At 42.8% G+C, this 20176-nt stretch overlaps 2 protein-coding genes across 2 annotated transcripts in view; one reads left to right on the top strand and one right to left on the bottom strand.

The window, feature by feature from the left end:
- MFSD10 (major facilitator superfamily domain containing 10) overlaps positions 1–9177 on the bottom strand; it is a 61231-nt gene extending 52054 nt beyond the window's left edge. The window contains exon 1 of the mRNA XM_040419183.1: positions 9173–9177. The gene's annotated coding sequence lies outside the window, so the exon portion shown is untranslated. The remainder of the gene's footprint in view (positions 1–9172) is intronic.
- Positions 1451–17903, top strand: LOC120991059 (vimentin-like). The gene is made up of 3 exons (XM_040419952.1): positions 1451–1874; positions 10574–11236; positions 17832–17903. The coding sequence occupies exons 1-3, from the start codon at positions 1451–1453 to the stop codon at positions 17834–17836; spliced, it is 1092 nt and encodes a 363-aa protein (XP_040275886.1). The 3' UTR covers positions 17837–17903.
- The last annotated feature ends 2273 nt before the right edge of the window (positions 17904–20176 follow it).

The raw sequence follows: 20176 nt of genomic DNA, 5'->3' as shown, positions 1-20176 counted from the left end.
TCTGTGCACCTCTTGCTGTAATTCCAGTTCATCATTGTTCTCCCAACCACCAGGACACACAACTTTGAACAGTGCTGACATCTCATCCGAGGCGGGTAGTGATCTGATGGAGTAATAAACCAAGGTCTCTCAGTTCAAGGATTCTGTCCCTCACAGTTTGCACAAACTGGCACGTCGATGAACAGGAGGCATCACACAATCATCCTACACAACTTGATCCGATGTTTGAGGTTTCATGTGGCTAAAAAACTTTGCTTTCGATCTGTCTTTTATGCCCCTCCCACATGCCACAGATTGGAGCTAGGTGCTTGAAAATTTGATCATCTACAGATCTTAGCAAAACTTGATACTTCTTTGATTTGCATAACCATAGAATTGCACAATAATTTATGCTAGTTTTTGACATAAATTATAATAAGGCCACATGCACACGACCGTTGTTCTGGTCCACATCTGAGCCGCAGTTTTTGCGGCTCGTGTGCGGACCCATTCACTTCAATGGAGCCGCAAAAGATGCGGACAGCACTCTGTCTGCTGTCCGCATCCGTTGCTCCGTCCCGTAGCCTCGCCAAAAAAATATAACATGTCCTATTCTTGTCCATTTTGCGGACAAGAATAGGCATTTCTACAATGGGCCGCCTGTTCCGTTCCGCAAATTGCGAAAGGCACACGGGTGGCTTCCGTGTTTTGCGAGTCCGCAATTTGTGGACCGCAAATAACGGAACGGTCGTGTGCATGAGGCCTAAATCTGTGCAACAGTGGGAGACTACATGCCTCCCTCAAAGTTCCAACAATTTATATAGTGGCTTGAGCAATATAAAAGCCCAAAAAGTTGCTAAATTTTAGAACAAGTGATGCGCAAAAATGTGCAACTTTATGATGCCTTTTTTTTTGTCACAAAGGTTATGGTAAATCCTCCCCTATTCAGTTGTCAACAACTCCTTTTCTGTGGTCGGGAATCCCAACTACACATCACACTACAGATCCACATTTATGTCACCCGAAAGTCTCAAGTCTGTACGTGACAAGGGCCGAAAAAGCTGTTGCTAGATTCTGCCAGATGAAAAAGTGTGGGGGAAAATCTGTAAATTTGTGAAACTCCGTTTCTCTTTAAGAAGAACCCTACATTTTTCTGGAAGAACCCTTAAATTGTTGGGAAACACCAAGGTTATTGGTACGTAGATGTTTTTCAGTTGTGTTACAGTTGATGTGATATCATTCCCATTATGCTGTATAACATTAGTTATGTTGCACTTGCATGTAAAACTTTGAGAATGTGATTTAATGCAGTTCCATCCCTGCCAACGCATCAGCTATCCTGTTAATTAGCTCATACATTATACGCATACAGTTGCAGTCTATATGTCACATTCCAGTAGTCGATATATAAGTTCGTCCATGGATGTTGTCCTCCTACTTCCCACAGCTAAGTTTGAAGACAAGACTTAAAATGAAGAGCTCTTCTTTTTCTCAGAAGACCCTGACTGTTGGTTCTGCTGTTGCCTCCAACTATACTGCAAGGGATGGGCTTCAAGGAACATTGGAAGAGGCCACCACCAAGGTCTACATCCACCGTCCTAATGAGAAGGAAGAGCTCCAGGAGCTGAACAATCGATTTGCAGGCTACATTGACAAGGTGCGATCATTGGAACAGAAGAACAAAGCTTTGCGTGATGAGGTGGAGGAGCTGACCAGACATCTGAAAGAAAGGGGACCAGGCATATCTGATGACTACGAGAAACAGTTCAAAGAACTTAAGGAATTAATTGAGAAGTTAACCAAGGAAAAAGGGGCAGCCGACATTGAGCGGGGTAACCTGGAGGAAGAAATTGAAATTTGGAATGCTAAAAGTGATGAGGAGTTAGCCTTCAGAGGTAAGGGCACAGGGGTCTTTTGTCACAGTTTTCTCATAGATTACCTCTTTTAAGGTCCTGAAATTTGGGGAAATGATGTTTTACAGCATCACTTAATATTTTCCATTCATTCCCATATAGGAGAACAGGGTGGGGGTGGTCATATGATTTAAGCACAAGTCAATGGTTGTCAACTTTTTGACCAATTGGTCTTTTATCAAGGGCAAAATGCAGGGTTCATTCATAAATTCTTTCATTCCATACTATGAATTGCATTCTGCAAATTTCTGTTGAGGGGTGAGCATACTTTTTTGTATGCCTTTGTTTTTTTGCATTTTTATGGATTGAAAATAAATTTTTACATTTTTGTTGCTTTTTTTGTGCATTTTCTCCATATATAGTGTGTTCTAAGCCTTTTTATAGTTTTTTTCTTTATTACAAGGTTTTTATTCAGGAAAGTACGGACCCCCCTCCAATCTCAGTTCCTTTGTAAAGTGTAATTAAAAATAGCATAAAAATTGTTGCCACTTGTGTTTTTCAAGCAGGGTAAAAAATAAATAAATGGATCTCTATCCTAAAATATGCCAGAAAATGGGACAAAAAATGGTATTCTGTGAATTTTTTTTAGAAAAAGCCATTGACCCCCCCTCCAAAAAAAATAAGAAGAACTCAAATAAAAAAAAGCACCATTAAAAAAAAAAACATTTTTGTACTGCTTTTAATAATTCCCACAGTTTCATCAAACATCTGCATAAAAAGTGCACAAAAAACAAAAAAATTAGCAAAATGCTATTAAAAAAACTGTGAATGCACCCTTAGGGCTCATGCACATAAACATACTTTTTGTTTGCATCCAATACTCATTTTTTGCAGGTCGGATGCAGACCCCTTCACTTCAATGGGGCTACAAAAGGTGCGGACAGCACTCTGTATGCTGTCCTCATCCGTATGTCCATTCCATGCCACCCGCAAAAATATACATGTCCTATTCTTGTCCACATTACGGACATGGATAAGACTGTTCTATTGAGGCCAAGACGTTCTGTTCTCCATTCTGCAAAATGCAGAACACACACGGCCAATATCTGTGTTTTGCTGATCCGCGTTTTGCAGATTCGCAATTTGGGGGCTGCAAAATAGCCTACGGTTGTGTGCATGAGCCCTTACTCAGACTGTCATTGGTTAAACCTGTTATAGATTTTAGTCAGATGTTTATGAGATCTATAGGTGTAGCTATATAGGGTAGAGAGATAACAGTTGCACCCTGGTCCAGTTCCCAAGTGGTCCAATACGCCAGTATTATAAACGGCACATGGTAGGTAGGGGCCGTGGTCTGGCTGCTGGGGTGTGACACCACACAATGAATGGAAAGACCAGCCCTGACGTTACCCCTTGGTGGATTGGGCCACCACATGTAGGAGGACATGCTGTGGGGAAATGGTTGTAGATCTACATTGCTCTCTCATTTGCAGTTTTTGGGGAGGAATGGAAAAAAGCCAAGTGAATTCCCAATAAATGGGTGTCCCGGAGAAACCTTATCATGCATCAGGCATCAACGGTTCTTCATGGTGTTTTTTTTTTTCACATTTTAAAAATCACTCTGGGGTTTTCTATCAGCATTATAAACCTGCGTTCACAGGCGCGCCTATGCATGGCCAATTATTAAAGGACTAAGAGGGAGGAATGGATTATTAGTTGTCAGGAGCCTGGTAATTGCATTATACATGGTGCGTCTTGTGATGTTTTATATATGAAAGACCAGGAAACTCCAAATCCTTATCTCCATGTAGGGGCTGTCTCCAGATGTCTCACCACACTCCCTCCTTAGTCTTTTTATAAGGATATATTTGTACACAAGATGTTTTTAGGGATTTTTTGGGTCAGAATTTGCATAATTGCGGGAAAATAGTGGCAGTATTTACTGTAAGTGGATGCCCTTGTAAAAATCCAGTACGATACAGCTATACATAGACTTGTATGGGAAATGATGTTGTCATCACAAGGAAGCATACATACCGTAGTGGGGGTACGCAGTTGGGAAGCATGGACTCAGGTCAGCATGCCACTATTGTTGCTACTAGGGGTGCACCTAGCCTTTCTGCTGCCTGAGGCGAAAACTGAAACGGCGCCGCACCCCAATGCCATTTTCTTAACCTAACCCCTTTACCACAATGCCCATTGCCCTTCCGCTGCCCCCCACTTGCCCCTACCTGGTGCTGCCTGAGGTGATCGCCTAACCTGGCCTCATTGGTGGTGCACTTGCATGGGCACAACATGGGAAGTATCGCTGACATTTGGTGACTGTGGCTCTGGCTGGCACTTATGGGGCAGAGTGGCTGATTCTTCCATGGACAATCCATGGTGCCACACATAGTCCCTACAGTTCCATTGCCATGCTTGACGCTTTTCTTGATGTCTCCAATGTACCTGCAAAATGGTACATTGTGGCTCCGTATAAAACTGGGCATACATTATGGCCCATGGCAGTCTATGGGAGCTGTACTGTACGAACCCGGACAGAAGACTTGTTATATAGGCTACTTTCACATTAGCGTTTTTTGCGGATCCGTCATGGGTCTGCAAAAACGCTTCCATTACAGTAATACAACCGCAGGCATCCGTCATGAACGGATCCGGTTGTATTATGTCTTCTATAGCCATGATGGATCCTTCATGAACACTATTGAAAGTAAATGGGGGACGGATCTGTTTTGTATTGTGTCAGAGAAAACGGATCCGTCCCCATTGACTTACATTGTGTGTCAGGACGGATCCGTCTTGCTCCGCACCACAACGCGGACAGAAAAAAACGCTGCTCTGTCCGCGATGGAGACGCAACCAAAAGTTCAGTTTTGCCCCCATTGACAATGAATAGGGACAAAACTGAAGCGTTTTCTTCTGCTATTGAGATCCAATGACGGATCTCAATAGCGGAATTGAAAACGCAGATGTGAAAGTAGCCATAGTAATTAGAGATGAGCGAATTTCATATTTTGAAAAAGGTGAATTGGTAAAAGGTGAATTGCGTTATGGATTTTTTTTACCACAGACCATAACGCAAATCTATGATGGAATGCCTTTAGAGGCATTCCATTATTCATTCCGTCATAATAGAAGTCTATGGGCTGCAAAACGGATCCGTCCCTTTTCCGTTATGCAGGGGAGGACTCCCCTGCATAACAGAAATGGAACGGATCCGTTTTGCAGTTCATAGACTTCTATTATGACGGAATGCCTCTTAAGGCATTCCGTCATGCATTCCGTCATAGAATTGCGTTATGGTCCGTGGTAACGGAATCCATAACGCAATTCACCTTTTACCAGTAAACGAAGCGTGAACAAATTTGAAAATATGAAATTCGCTCATCTCTAATAGTAATTAATGGGGTGCCATTATGTGAACATTTATGAGTATACAGTGGGCGCTCCAAAGAAGGAATATTAAAGGGGTTGTCTGAGTTATTTTTTTGTTCCTTGTATGTTTCTAACTAGGCAAATGTAAGGACTTTACAATTCACTTACTTTATCTCCAGTTGCTGCTTTCTCAGATTTCACTGAGGGTCACATGACCTGTGACGTCAGCTTCTCTCCCTGCTCTGATGATGTTTCCTGCACAAGCCTGATAGATCAGATATGAGTCTGTACACAGAGGTCACTGTGCTGGCCACTCCCCCCTTCACTGCTGTCTGCTCTCGCCCTGGATTCTTAACCCCTTCAGGAGCACAGACTCAGGGCTGAAGGCTTTACTGAGTAGCTGCAGGCAGTGAGGAGACAAATGCTGGGCACAGGAGCTGACAGCAGAGTTCTGCAGAACATTGCACAAGAACAGGTAGGGGGAAGATCCTGTGTGTATCAGCAGTGTCATTATACAGCTGGGACTTGTGGTCCTACACATACAACATGCTGCTGATTCTCCCAGCAGGCAGACATGTCACTCAGGGCAGCACTTATATTCACTCCCTTTGCAGAGAGGGGGGGGGGGGGGCAGAGATTGTTGTTATTGCAGGTAGACAAAGGGCCAGAAGAGAACCAGGGAAATGAGGAAAGAGATATTTTTTTTGCCGAAAACTTGGTTAGGTTAGTTATATATTTCAGACTATCAGACTTACAGTGCTATATATTTTTTTTTCATAACTCGGACAACCCCTTTAATGTGTATGGGGGGGGGGGCAGATTTTTTATTTATTTTTTATTTCAGAATGCTGGCAATACATATAAGAGATAATGACAGTTAATCTTACATTATCTTTCATCAGGGCTGCGTACTCTGGAGCAGATAAATGATTGGTTTCTGTTGGTTACCACAAGTGTATTCTGTAATATGCAGGTGTCGGAGCAAGCGGCGGGACGAATCTGTGGAAAAACAACTCAAAACAGATCGTCCTTGGAAATGTCGTACGTTCAGTACAACGTGATCTGAAAAAGTTAATTCAAACTGCATGTCTGATATTGTGATCTGCATGTGAAGCAGAGCTACAATTGTCCATCATGATACCCTATTGAGTATCACAGTAACTTTACCTTATGTAAATCCACATACAATGCCTTAAACCTTAGAGGAGATTCTCAGTTTTTGCGTTTTTGTTTTTTAACTCCCCACCTTCCCAGAGTCATAACTTTTTTAATTTTCTGTTCACATAGACTTATGAGGGCTTATTTTTTGCAGGGCAAGTTGTACTTTCTAATGGCATACGATGTAGTGGGAATCAGGCAAAAAGTTCTAAATGGGGTGAAATTGGGGAAAAAACACAATTCTGCCACGATTTTTTTTTTTTTGGGAGCGTTCACTATGCGGTAAAATTGACCTGTTACCTTCATTCTCCAGGTCAGTACAATTACAGCGATACCAAACTTGTATAGTTTTTCTTGCGTTTTAATACTGAAAAAAATGTAAAACATTGAAAAAAAAATGTTTTTTCCCATCACCATAATCTGAACCCTATAGTTTTTTTTAGCTGTGAGGACTCTTTTTTTTGCATGTTAGATCTCTACTTTTCAGTGATACCATATTGAAGTGTATGTGACTTTTTGATCACTTTATATTAAAAACATTTGGGAAGTTGAAATTACAAAAAATGGCCTTTTTTTTTTTTTTTTTTTCGTTACACCATTCTCTGTATGGGATTAATATTGCTATATTTTAATAGTACTGGCGATTCTGCACGCTGTGATTCCCATGATGTTCATTTTTATTGGTTAAGTATTTTAATTTTGGGGAATGGGGGTGATTTGAACTTTTATATATATATATATTTTTAAAGACTTTTTTTTTTATTTTTAGAACTGGCAATCATTAATTTGTCTATTGTATTCATTGATGGCTATGCAGCGATCATTCAACACTTACAGTGCTGCCACCTAGTGACCTGTATTGGTATATTGCACCAATAGATGCCAAAGCCTGCTTGAAACCTGATCTCAGCTGGGGACGCTGTTACAGGAGTGCTGGCTCCTGCATCTGGACTGCTCAGATGCCGTTGGCGAAATGTATGCAATCAGTCTTCCAGAGTCCGTCCACCACTAAGGGTACTTTCACACTAGCATTTTTCTTTTCCGCCATAGAGTTCCGTCCTAGGGGCTCTATACCGGAAAAGAACTGATCAGGTATATTCCCATGCATTCTGAATGGAGAGTAATCCGTTCAGGATGCATCAGGATGTCTTCAGTTCAGTCGTTTTGACTGATCAGTCAAAAGAGAAAACCTTTTGCCTGATCACCGCATGCTACGGTTTTGTCTCTGGCGAAAAAAACCTGAAGACTTGCCTGAATGCCGGAAAAAGGCATTTTTCCCCATAGGAATGTATTAGTACCGGACCCGGCATTCAAAATACCAGAATGCCGGATCCGTCCTGCAATTTGAAAAAAGATACAAGATGGATCCGTCTGTCCGCATGACATCCGTTCTTGCAATGCATTTGGGAGACGGATCCGCATACGGATGCGTCTCACAGATGCTTTTAGTCAAATCCAGATCGGTGGATCCGGCAGGCAGTTCCGATGACGGAACTGCTTGCCCGATCACACTGCCGCAAGTGTGAAAGTAACCTTAGGGATCTAGTAAATTGGAGCGCACCCCAGAGGTGGGATCCACACCTATCAGACAATGGGGGCATATCCTAGCAATATGCCCCCATTGTCTGATATGGGAAGACCCCTTTAATTGTAATTAGGCTGTCATGGGGGTACAAAGGGCCTCTAACTGCATTTCTTCTAATACTACAAGAAATTTAGACTAGCACATTCATAGTCACAGGTGCATATCCATAAAGCAAACATGGTTGATAAAAAAAAAAATGGCTGCTGCACAATTTTACACATACAAACAATAGAGCTGAGAAAAGGGGATCATTCTAAATTAAAGTGGTATCATACCTACTATAAATGGAAAAATGGAAGCTCTTTGCGCACATTTTGATCAAACTTGTGTCGGGCCCATCTACCAGGCATCAAGGTGGCTTCTGCAGACGGGTCCCTATCACTAATATACCGCCTCTCTTGGACTTATCCAAGTCTACATTTTCAGGGCAGTGTAGGAACCAGCTACATTTGTACTCTGCTCAGAAGCCCCAGGCAGATGGGCATTGCTCAGTCTAAGGCCTCATGCACACGACAGTATTTTTTAGCGGCCCACAAAACGGTGTTCCGTTGTTCCGTGATCCGTTTCCGTTTTTGTTTCCGTGTGTCTTCCTTTATTTTTGGAGGACCACCAGACATAAAGGAAAGTAAAAAAAAGTCTAAGACAGGTTTGCCATGCAAATGATAGGAAAAAAATGGACGCGGATGACAATCTTGTGTGCCTCCGCGTTTATTAGCGGTCCCATTGACTTGAATGGGTCCGCGAACCGTTTTCCACAAAAATAATAGGACAGGTTATATTTTTTTTCATTAAAAATCAATGGGTCTGCAGAAAATCTCGAAAAACGGCACAACGGACAAGGAATAAAACAATGGTCGTGTGCATGAGGCCTTAAAGAGGTGCTACCATCAATTACCCTCAATATATACTACACAAGTTTGATCAAAATGTGCACTGTAACGGATCTCCTGGCACCCCGACCGGGTACCTCCGTTGATAAATGCTCCCAGTGCCTCCCGAGGACTCCAAGCACTCTGCTCGACACCGATACCACCACAGGAACCAGGAACAGGAACAGCTCTTACAAGAGCTAGGGGTTATAGCCAGGTGAGTATACACGTATAGCAATCCCCACACACATGAGACGAGGCTCTATGTTGAATGCAAAACAGGAACTCTTTATTGAGGGCTACCCGCCCGTATTTATGCAGGTCCCCATCTGGTGGACACACCCCTAGGGGACCAGATGGAAGACTGTGACACAGGACAGATATGCAGCAATTCAGGATACACAGACAAAATACATCCCCACAATGCATCATGGTTTCCTCCTCTCTGCCCTGGAGACACCCGAGGAGTAATTCAATTATCTCTCAGGACAAAGGGAAATCGCCAATACACATGTGGGGACAACAGGACAGAAATCACCATTTAAACATACAATGTCACAACCCTTACAGTAAACACAGACATTTAACATATTCCCAGATAGCTCAAGTCTGAGTGCATATTATTAGGTGAATGGCACTCAGACAACATGAATACAATAAAATCGACATGGAGCCAAAGTCTTTAATGTCACGAACAGGCTCCATGGCATAGCTATCTGGGTACCGTCACATAACATACAATACAATTCCAAAGACAGATGGTTCTGTCACACACCTCAAAACCCCACATATCCCCATAATGTATACATCCATGGATAGCTCTGATCTGGGTGAACAACATATCCAAAAATCACCCAGATCCGAGCAGGGGTTCCCGAATTCCATGGAAGTCACATTTGGCCGACGGGAAGCATGGCTTTCCTGCCCAAAACAGTTCCACAGATTTAAGCTGTGCAGCCAGTATGTCTTCTCCTTTAAAGTTAGTATGGTCCATAATCCTGAGGCAAGAGCCTGGCAAACAGGCCCCTCCAAAACCCAGTGGCGAGGTTATTTTCGCCACATGCGCTAAGAGCTTCAATTTTTCCATTTATAGTAGGTATAATACCACTTTAATTTAGAATGATCACCATTTCTCAGCTCTATTGTTTGTATGTGTAAAGTTGTGCAACCATTTTTTTAATCAACCCTGCATTTCTTCTAAGGTAGAATATTTCTGTGTGCACTGGCTCAGGCAGGTTTACAAAGTCTAATATTTAGACAGGATAAACCTGAACAGGCATCACCGCATTACTCTGCTCACCGGGTGTGTCTTTGGACACTAGAGCGTAAGTGTAAAAATGCAGCATCCTGGTACCACTGCTTTCTGGGAGATGCCAAGAGGCCGCTGCAGCACTTGGGAGATTCTCCAACTCTTCAAGAAGTCATGGAGGTCGCTTCTTTCTCTGGGAGCTTTCCACATGTTCCAGGAGAATTGGCAAGTATGGCATGTATTAGGGTAGGTTTGCATCTGGCACAAATGCCCTACAAAAGACACATGCGACAGTCTGGCCAGAAAGTGACCGGAACATGGTCCGCCAGACCCCATTATAAATGGGGATTTAGAAGTGAACTGTAGAATCTGGCAGTGCCAGATCCGGCAAAGTCTGACAGTCTGCCTGATCCCCTGCACATGTGAATGTACCCTAACGGCCTTATCATCTGTCAACAATTCATAGAAAGATTTTGCAATTAAATGTGCATTTTTCTTTTGGCAGAGGAGGCAGTGAGAACATTAAGAGAGTTTCAGCAAGATGTGGACGATGCTACCGTGCAGAAGTTGGAGCTGGAGAGAAGAGTGGAGCAGTTGGTGAATGAGATTGAGTTCCTCAAGAAGCTCCATGATGAAGAAGTGGCCGACTTACTGAAGCAAATAGAAGAGTCGAAGGTGAACGTGGAGATTGAAAGTTCTCGACCTGACCTTCTAGCAGCATTAAGAGCCTTGCGTGTTCAGATTGAACAAGCTGCCACCAAAAACATTCAAGAGGCTGAGAAGTGGTACAAGACAAAGCTCAATACAGTGAAAGGACAGGTGGCCAAGAATGAGGAGAAGATCAGGCACATCAGGGAAAACATCACTAGATATAGCCACCAGGTGTCTGACCTGCAGAGCCAGATCGATGGCTTGAGGGCCCGAAATGAAGCCTTGGAGAATCAGTTGGCGGATATGCAGGAAAAGCACCTGGAAGAGGTCGCTGCACTTCAGGATATCATTGCTCAACTAGAAGATCGCCTCCTAACAACAAAAGCAGATTTGGCACGATATCTGCAGGACTACCAAGACCTGCTGAACATCAAGCTCAAGCTAGATGCAGAGATTGCAGTCTACAGGACATTGCTGGAAGGAGAAGAGGAAAGGCTTGGTATCAAAGAAAATGAAGGTATCAGACAAGTCTGCATCTCACATCACAGTAAGGGCCCATGCACACGAACGCCGCCCGAGTTCATTCCACAATTTGCGGAACGGAATCGGTTGCTCATAATAGAAATGCCTATTCTTGTCCGCAAAACGGACAAGAATAGGACATGTACTATTTTTTCGCGGCCCCACGGACCGTGGCAACGGATGAGGACAGCACACATCGTGCTGTCCGCATCTTTTGCGGCCCCACTAAAATGAATGGGTCCGCATCAGAGCCTTGAATGCGGAACCAAATAACGTTCGTGTGCATGAGCCCTAAACAAAATGTTAAATGGTACAAAGTAGGCTAATATTAAAGGGGTTTAAGATTAGAAAGACATGGCTTCTTTCTTACAGAAACAGCACCACACCTGTCGATAGGTTTTATCAGGTATTGCAGCTCCGCTCCGTGTGTCAGAGGGATTTCCCGGGCTGAATGCTGCTCCTATGATAATGATTTATAATGCTGTATGTCCCACAGCTGCAATGATGGCATTATGTGAGCACAGTTCAGTATAGCCAAGGTCAGGCAGCAACACACAGCTTTGTACATCATTAGAATAATGCTGTGAGGTTCAGCCTCACACGGAGCATATTTCAGGGACAGAATACGCTCCTGCAAAATTAACCCAGGAGCAAGTAAATCATTCTGTAATTCTACCTTCTGACCACAATTTTTTGACTGCTTCATCTGCCCTCATGTCAAGCATCTTTATATACACTAAGGGGGACATTTGTTACCCAGTTTATGCCAAAAAATTTATGTAAAAAAGTTGCGAAGTTTGGCATACCTGTTACTTGTTAATTTTTTTTTTATTCTTTTGGGGACTTTTCAGGACAGCTCAGCTCACTACTTTTCAAAGTATCGGGCAGTGCAGGGCTGGCATAGCTATCCTGTCACATGCATTATAATCTATGCCAGGAAACTGGCATAGTTTATCATGGAAAGCTACCTTGCTGGTGCAGATCTCCGTTTGGGTGCACTGACCTGAAGAGATGTGCATCTCATTTATTAAGACTGGAGTGTAAAACGCCGGTTTTAATAAATATCCCCCTAAATGCTCAATGGATTTCACTGAATTTCCTTGGGGTTGGTCAGTATTCACTCAATCTGTATGGGTTGAGTAGAACCATGCAGAGGGTGTTTGGTGTCTAGGTTATGTGGCCATATTAATTACTACGGATAGTGTCAACCCTGTAGAAAAATGTACTATAATCAGATTGGGTACAGCCCTGTTTACCCCTTCCCTTCCAATTTTGACTAAACCAGGTCATGACATCCTGCAGTTCACAGAACCTAAGAGTAGACATTGCCTTCGAATCATTCACTGCCTTTTGTCAGGCAGGATCCGTCCATAGTAACAGAGACACATAAGACGGCTCACAGGAAATGGGGGGAGCTAGCCGAGAACCTGAGCCTGATAAAAAGAACTGCTTCGGAATACACAGATGTCCCCGTCCCCCCTCCTTATCTGTTCTGTGAGCTCAGGAGCTGAAAACAAACATAATGGGAAGTAAGGGGAAAGGAAGTTAGCAGTAAAGTGCTGGCAGATTTCGAAGAAGGGTAAGACCCCCTGCTTCTGAGAGAAATGCATTTAGCTGTGCAGCAGAAACAGAGAATAATATGGCCGAAAAAGACATTAGAGAAGCCCAAAACAGACATGTGCCTTCAGTTACGATTGTACAAAGAAGCACAGCCGTTATGTAAACTTTTTGAAAACTGAGGTTCCAGCCTAGTTCACACACTTCGGTGTTTGGTCAGTGATTTTGATCAGTGATTTTGATCAGTGATTTTCAGCCAAAACAAGGTGTGGGTCCAACACATGGAACACGTGCAGATCTTTCCATTCTACCTTATCAATAGAGGCTGCATTCCTGGTTTTGGTTTAAAATCACTGAAGTGTGGACTAGGCCTCACTTTAACCACCTCCGGACCGCTGTACGCAGATTCGCGTTCCGGAGGTGGCAGCCCTGCGCTCAGCGACGCATATACGCGTCATCTCGCGTGAGCCGGGATTTCCTGTGAACGCGCGCTCACAGGAACGGAAGGTAAGAGAGTTGATCTCCAGCCTGCCAGCGGCGATCGTTCGCTGGCAGGCTGGAGATGTGTTTTTTTTTAACCCCTAACAGGTATATTAGACGCTGTTTTGATAACAGCGTCTAATATACCTGCTACCTGGTCCTCTGGTGTTCCCCTGTTGTTTGGATCGACCACCAGAGGACACAGGTAGCTCAGTAAAGTCCCACCAAGCACCACTACACTACACTACACCCCCCCCCCCCGTCACTTATTAACCCCTTATTAGCCCCTGATCACCCCATATAGACTCCCTGATCACCCCCCTGTCATTGATTACACCCCTGTCATTGATCACCCCCCTGTAAAGCTCCATTCAGATGTCCGCATGATTTTTACGGATGCACTGATAGATGGATCGGATCCGCAAAACGCATCTGGACGTCTGAATGAAGCCTTACAGGGGCATGATCAATGACTGTGGTTATCACCCCATATAGACTCCCTGATCACACCCCTGTCATTGATTAACCCCCTGTAAAGCTCCATTCAGATGTCCGCATGATTTTTACGGATGCACTGATAGATGGATCGGATCCGCAAAACGCATCCGGACGTCTGAATGAAGCCTTACAGGGGCATGATCAATGACTGTGGTTATCACCCCATATAGACTCCCTGATCACCCCCCTGTCATTGATCACCCCCCCCGTCATTGATTACCCCCCTGTAAAGCTCCATTCAGATGTCCGCATGATTTTTACGGATGCACTGATAGATGGATCGGATCCGCAAAACGCATACGGACGTCTGAATGAAGCCTTACACGGGCGTGATCAATGACTGTGGTTATCACCCCATATAAACTCCCTGATCACCCCCCCTGTCATTGATCACCCCCCTCTCATTGATCACCCCCCTGTCATTGATCAACCCCCCTGTCATTGATCAACCCCCCTGTCATTGATCAACCCCCCTGTCATTGATCAACCCCCCTGTCATTGATCAACCCTCTGTAAGGCTCCATTCAGACATTTTTTTGGCCCAAGTTAGCGGAATTATTTTATTTTTTTTCTTACAAAGTCTCATATTCCACTAACTTGTGTCAAAAAATAAAATCTCACATGAACTCACCATACCCCTCACGGAATCCAAATGCGTAAAATTTTTTAGACATTTAGATTCCAGACTTCTTCTCACGCTTTAGGGCCCCTAGAATGCCAGGGCAGTATAAATACCCCACATGTGACCCCATTTCGGAAAGAAGACACCCCCAGGTATTCCGTGAGGGGCATATTGAGTCCATGAAAGATTGAAATTTTTGTCCCAAGTTAGCGGAACGGGAGACTTTGTGAGAAAAAAAATAAAAAATATCAATTTCCGCTAACTTGTGCCCAAAAAAAAAAATTTCTATGAACTCGCCATGCCCCTCATTGAATACCTTGGGGTGTCTTCTTTCCAAAATGGGGTCACATGTGGGGTATTTATACTGCCCTGGCATTCTAGGGGCCCCAAAGCGTGAGAAGAAGTCTGGTATCCAAATGTCTAAAAATGCCCTCCTAAAATGAATTTGGGCCCCTTTGCGCATCTAGGCTGCAAAAAAGTGTCACACATGTGGTATCGCCGTACTCAGGAGAAGTTGGGGAATGTGTTTTGGGGTGTCATTTTACATATACCCATGCTGGGTGAGATAAATATCTTGGTCAAATGCCAACTTTGTATAAAAAAATGGGAAAAGTTGTCTTTTGCCAAGATATTTCTCTCACCCAGCATGGGTATATGTAAAATGACACCCCAAAACACATTCCCCAACTTCTCCTGAATACGGCGATACCAGATGTGTGACACTTTTTTGCAGCCTAGGTGGGCAAAGGGGCCCACATTCCAAAGAGCACCTTTAGGATTTCACAGGTCATTTACCTACTTACCACACATTAGGGCCCCTGGAAAATGCCAGGGCAGTATAACTACCCCACAAGTGACCCCATTTTGGAAAGAAGACACCCCAAGGTATTCCGTGAGGGGCATGGCGAGTTCCTAGAATTTTTTATTTTTTCACAAGTTAGTGGAAAATGATGATTTTTTTTTTTTTTTTTCATACAAAGTCTCATATTCCACTAACTTGTGACAAAAAATAAAAACTTCCATGAACTCACTATGCCCATCAGCGAATACCTTGGGGTCTCTTCTTTCCAAAATGGGGTCACTTATGGGGTAGTTATACTGCCCTGGCATTCTAGGGGCCCAAATGTGTGGTAAGGAGTTTGAAATCAAATTCTGTAAAAAATGACGAGTGAAATCCGAAAGGTGCTCTTTGGAATATGGGCCCCTTTGCCCACCTAGGCTGCAAAAAAGTGTCACACATCTGGTATCTCCGTACTCAGGAGAAGTTGGGGAATGTGTTTTGGGGTGTCATTTTACATATACCCATGCTGGGTGAGAGAAATATCTTGGCAAAAGACAACTTTTCCCATTTTTTTATACAAAGTTGGCATTTGACCAAGATATTTATCTCACCCAGCATGGGTATATGTAAAATGACACCTCAAAACACATTCCCCAACTTCTCCCGAGTACGGAGATACCAGATGTGTGACACTTTTTTGCAGCCTAGGTGGGCAAAGGGGCCCATATTCCAAAGAGCACCTTTCGGATTTCACTCGTCATTTTTTACAGAATTTGATTTCAAACTCCTTACCACACATTTGGGCCCCTAGAATGCCAGGGCAGTATAACTACCCCACAAGTGACCCCATTTTGGAAAGAAGAGACCCCAAGGTATTCGCTGATGGGCATAGTGAGTTCATGGAAGTTTTTATTTTTTGTCACAAGTTAGTGGAATATGAGACTTTGTATGAAAAAAAAAAAAAAAAAAAAATCATCATTTTCCACTAACTTGTGACAAAAAAAAAAAAATTCTAGGAACTCGCCATGCCCCTCACGGAATACCTTGGGGTGTCTTCTTTCCAAAATGGGGTCACTTGTGGGGTAGTTATACTGCCCTGGCATTCTAGGGGCCCAAATGTGTGGTAAGGAGTTTGAAATCAAATTCTGTAAAAAATAACCTGTGAAATCCGAAAGGTGCTCTTTGGAATATGGGCCCCTTTGCCCACCTAGGCTGCAAAAAAGTGTCACACATCTGGTATCTCCGTACTCAGGAGAAGGTGGGGAATGTGTTTTGGGGTGTCTTTTTACATATACCCATGCTGGGTGAGATAAATATCTTGGTCAAATGCCAACTTTGTATAAAAAAATGGGAAAAGTTGTCTTTTGCCAAGATATTTCTCTCACCCAGCATGGGTATATGTAAAATGACACCCCAAAACACATTCCCCACCTTCTCCTGAGTACGGAGATACCAGATGTGTGACACTTTTTTGCAGCCTAGGTGGGCAAAGGGGCCCATATTCCAAAGAGCACCTTTCGGATTTCACAGGTCATTTTTTTACAGAATTTGATTTCAAACTCCTTACCACACATTTGGGCCCCTAGAATGCCAGGGCAGTATAACTACCCCACAAGTGACCCCATTTTGGAAAGAAGAGACCCCAAGGTATTCGCTGATGGGCATAGTGAGTTCATAGAACTTTTTATTTTTTGTCACAAGTTAGTGGAATATAAAACTTTGTAAGGAAAAAAAAAAAAAAAATCATCATTTTCCGCTAACTTGTGACAAAAAATAAAAAGTTCGATGAACTCACTATGCCCATCAGCGAATACCTTAGGGTGTGTACTTTCCGAAATGGGGTCATTTGTGGGGTGTTTGTACTGTCTGGGCATTGTAGAACCTCAGGAAACATGACAGGTGCTCAGAAAGTCAGAGCTGCTTCAAAAAGCGGAAATTCACATTTTTGTACCATAGTTTGTAAACGCTATAACTTTTACCCAAACCATTTTTTTTTTTACCCAAACATTTTTTTTTTATCAAAGACATGTAGAACAATAAATTTAGAGCAAAATTTATATATGGATGTCGTTTTTTTTGCAAAATTTTACAACTGAAAGTGAAAAATGTCATTTTTTTGCAAAAAAATCGTTACATTTCGATTAATAACAAAAAAAGTAAAAATGTCAGCAGCAATGAAATACCACCAAATGAAAGCTCTATTAGTGAGAAGAAAAGGAGGTAAAATTCATTTGGGTGGTAAGTTGCATGACCGAGCAATAAACGGTGAAAGTAGTGTAGGTCAGAAGTGTAAAAAGTGGCCTGGTCTTTCAGGGTGTTTAAGCACTGGGGGCTGAGGTGGTTAAATACAGATTGCCCCTGCAAGAAATAACACTACTAGTGTTGAGCGAACTTGTGTTTTAAGTCCGGCGTCTAAAGTTCGGGTTATTGAAGAATCCCGTTATGGATTCCGCTACCACGGACCATAACGGAATTTAGAATCCATAATGGGATTCTTCGATAACCCGATGCCGAACTTTAGACCCTAAACTTAACACACAAGTTCTCTCAACACTAAACACTACCAATACAGATGTAAACTCGAGGCACCCTATAAAAATGGCAGCATCTTTATTCTGGAATATAACAGATTTTTTTTTTATCTATTTCAAGCCTGAGGTGACAAATCATAGAACGGAGAGGATCACAGAAGCTGGCAGCATGAAGATATACCGCATACCAGGCAGGTCTTGCACTGGATCAGTATTAACCTCTGTAATCTCGCTGCTTTCAGCCGCTATTATGCATGTTTTCTCTGTGTTAAAGGGAAAAGTGAAGATTATATGATTTCTTTCCCTGCGTTGAGTATGAAACAGATAATTTTGACTTTAAAATAAAACATTCTAATTTGCAAAGCTGGAAAACAGTGGAATTATTTTTAAAATATATCTTTTTATTAAACATTTTCAAAGAGAGCAACTCGTGAAAGGTCAATGGATCATTGAGTCAAACAGCTTGTTGCATCATTATTGCATACAGGTAATATAGAGAGGGGAAAGAAAAGAAAAAAAAAGGGGGGGGGGATTTTTTTTAATAAGATTTACAATTCGAGTCATCCTGAGAAACCTCAAGAATGACAATGGCGTACCTTCAGACTTCATTTAACTAGGGAAAATATGACCTCACCACAGTCTTAATGCCCCAAGAGTAGCCTTCATGTCAGAGGTAAGATACCATGTGGTGTGTCAGAAAGGGTTAACATCTATCTCTTGAGGGCAAAGGTGTGATGTCAAAAAGGTTCACCATTTTCTGAAGAAATTGGCGGCAGAATTTTCCTCACTGTATATCTACCTACCTCAATCCGATCATAGCCAAACAGTTTTGAGATGTCAATCAACCTCTTGTATTTCAGACATTTTTGGAGGCAACTACTCCTGTAGCAATACCTGGTTATCTACCAGTAAAACAGAGGGTAGAAAAGAAGGAAATTTGGCCGAGCCCAGCAAGCGGATAAAGTGATACAGGAGGGGTTGTGGTTCCAACATTACAGATACTAACCAGTGGGACAGCATTTATTTTATCAAGTCCTTCAAGAAAACTATGACCTTAGGGCAAGTCCAACGCTCATGCCATAAGTTCAGTAGCTTGGGTGGTGCATTTAGGATAGTAATATGGTTCGGAGACTGGGGAGAGGCAGGGAGATTGAAGCCATAAATGGCATTGTGTATCATTTTGAAAAAGGTCTCTCGCCATCTCAGTAATTACGCATGCATGGACCTTCATCCATCCTTCCAGGATTTTCTCGCGTATTTCAATATCTTTAGTTATCTTTTCTCATGTAGAGAAAATCTTGGAAGCCATGACATTTAAAAAGTTGGAGGACATAGCCCTATATAATCCTGACAGGGAGACCACACGTGATGTTGCCCCTACAATATCATCAAAACTAGTAGTAGTGGCCTCAGTCATATTTGTGAGCCTGGACTTACAAAAGGACAATACCTGCCGTAGCTGTAGGTATTGATGTCCTGTAGTTCCTGGGGAAGGTTTACCACCTTTTCTCCTCTAAGTGCATTTGATGTTCTGCTCTGCTGATCCATTTCTCTAACCAGTTGACCAGATCTTCCTTCCTAGAGGAAAATCTGGATGATCCCAACGAGGCATCCTTTTTGAAATCCGAAAAGGCAGTTCAAAGGCCTTTCTAATATGTTTCCAAGCTGAAAGAGCAGCTAATTTAAAATGTAGACATGCTACCATGGTGCAACCAGATTCACCTAAATATCTCTGTTAGAGAATTGATCTGTCCCATGAATCCAATCCATGACATGCCTCATGAGACAAGTCAAGTTGTACCCTCTGACATTTTGAAATTTTAAACCACTATCAGGTCTCCAGAGCATCAACTTTTGCAGGACAATACAAGGACATTTTCCAATCCAAATGAAGTGCGGGTGAATTATTTTGAGGCCACACAAAAGTAGGATTTTTTTGTGCTTACCTGTAAAATCCTTTTCTCGCTGAGTTCATTGGGGGACATGGAAGACTATGGGCCTCCTAGTGGCAGCAGCTATACCCATGGTCTTCTTTGTCTCCCAATGATACAAGCGAGAAAGTAACAATGTGTTCACAGGGAATGCAATTACTTTGTGAATCATTCCAACCCACGTCTTTACAGCAGATAGGAAAATTCATGAACATGTAACATCATGTGAACGTGTTACATCATATGCAACATATCTATGTTGTGTCAACGGCCTATTGATTAGACAGGCAGAGTGCGGGAAAGGTGCAAGTGGCGAGATCTAGTCATTCTAAGGCTCCATCCACATGGGCGTCTTCAGAACCATTGCAGTCTATGGATCTATTCACACGGCTGTTTGTGACGTAGACAAGAATAGGACTTCTCTAGACCGGGGGGGGGGGGGGGGAAATATTTTCACAGCTGGGATCCGTGTTTTCCAGACTGCAAAACACTTACGGACATGTGCATGAGGCCTAAGGCTGTGGTCTCAAACCTG

Source organism: Bufo bufo, chromosome 2 (assembly GCF_905171765.1).
Source record: "Bufo bufo chromosome 2, aBufBuf1.1, whole genome shotgun sequence".
Classification (NCBI taxonomy): domain Eukaryota; kingdom Metazoa; phylum Chordata; class Amphibia; order Anura; family Bufonidae; genus Bufo; species Bufo bufo.
This window is presented reverse-complemented; position numbering and strand designations above follow the sequence as displayed.

Coding starts and splice junctions, on each gene's coding strand:
- LOC120991059 (XM_040419952.1), top strand. CDS start 1,451: ATGAAGAGCTCTTCTTTTTCTCAGAAGACCCTGACTGTTGGTTCTGCT. Junction 1,875..10,573: donor TGAGGAGTTAGCCTTCAGAG/GTAAGGGCACAG, acceptor TTCTTTTGGCAG/AGGAGGCAGTGAGAACATTA.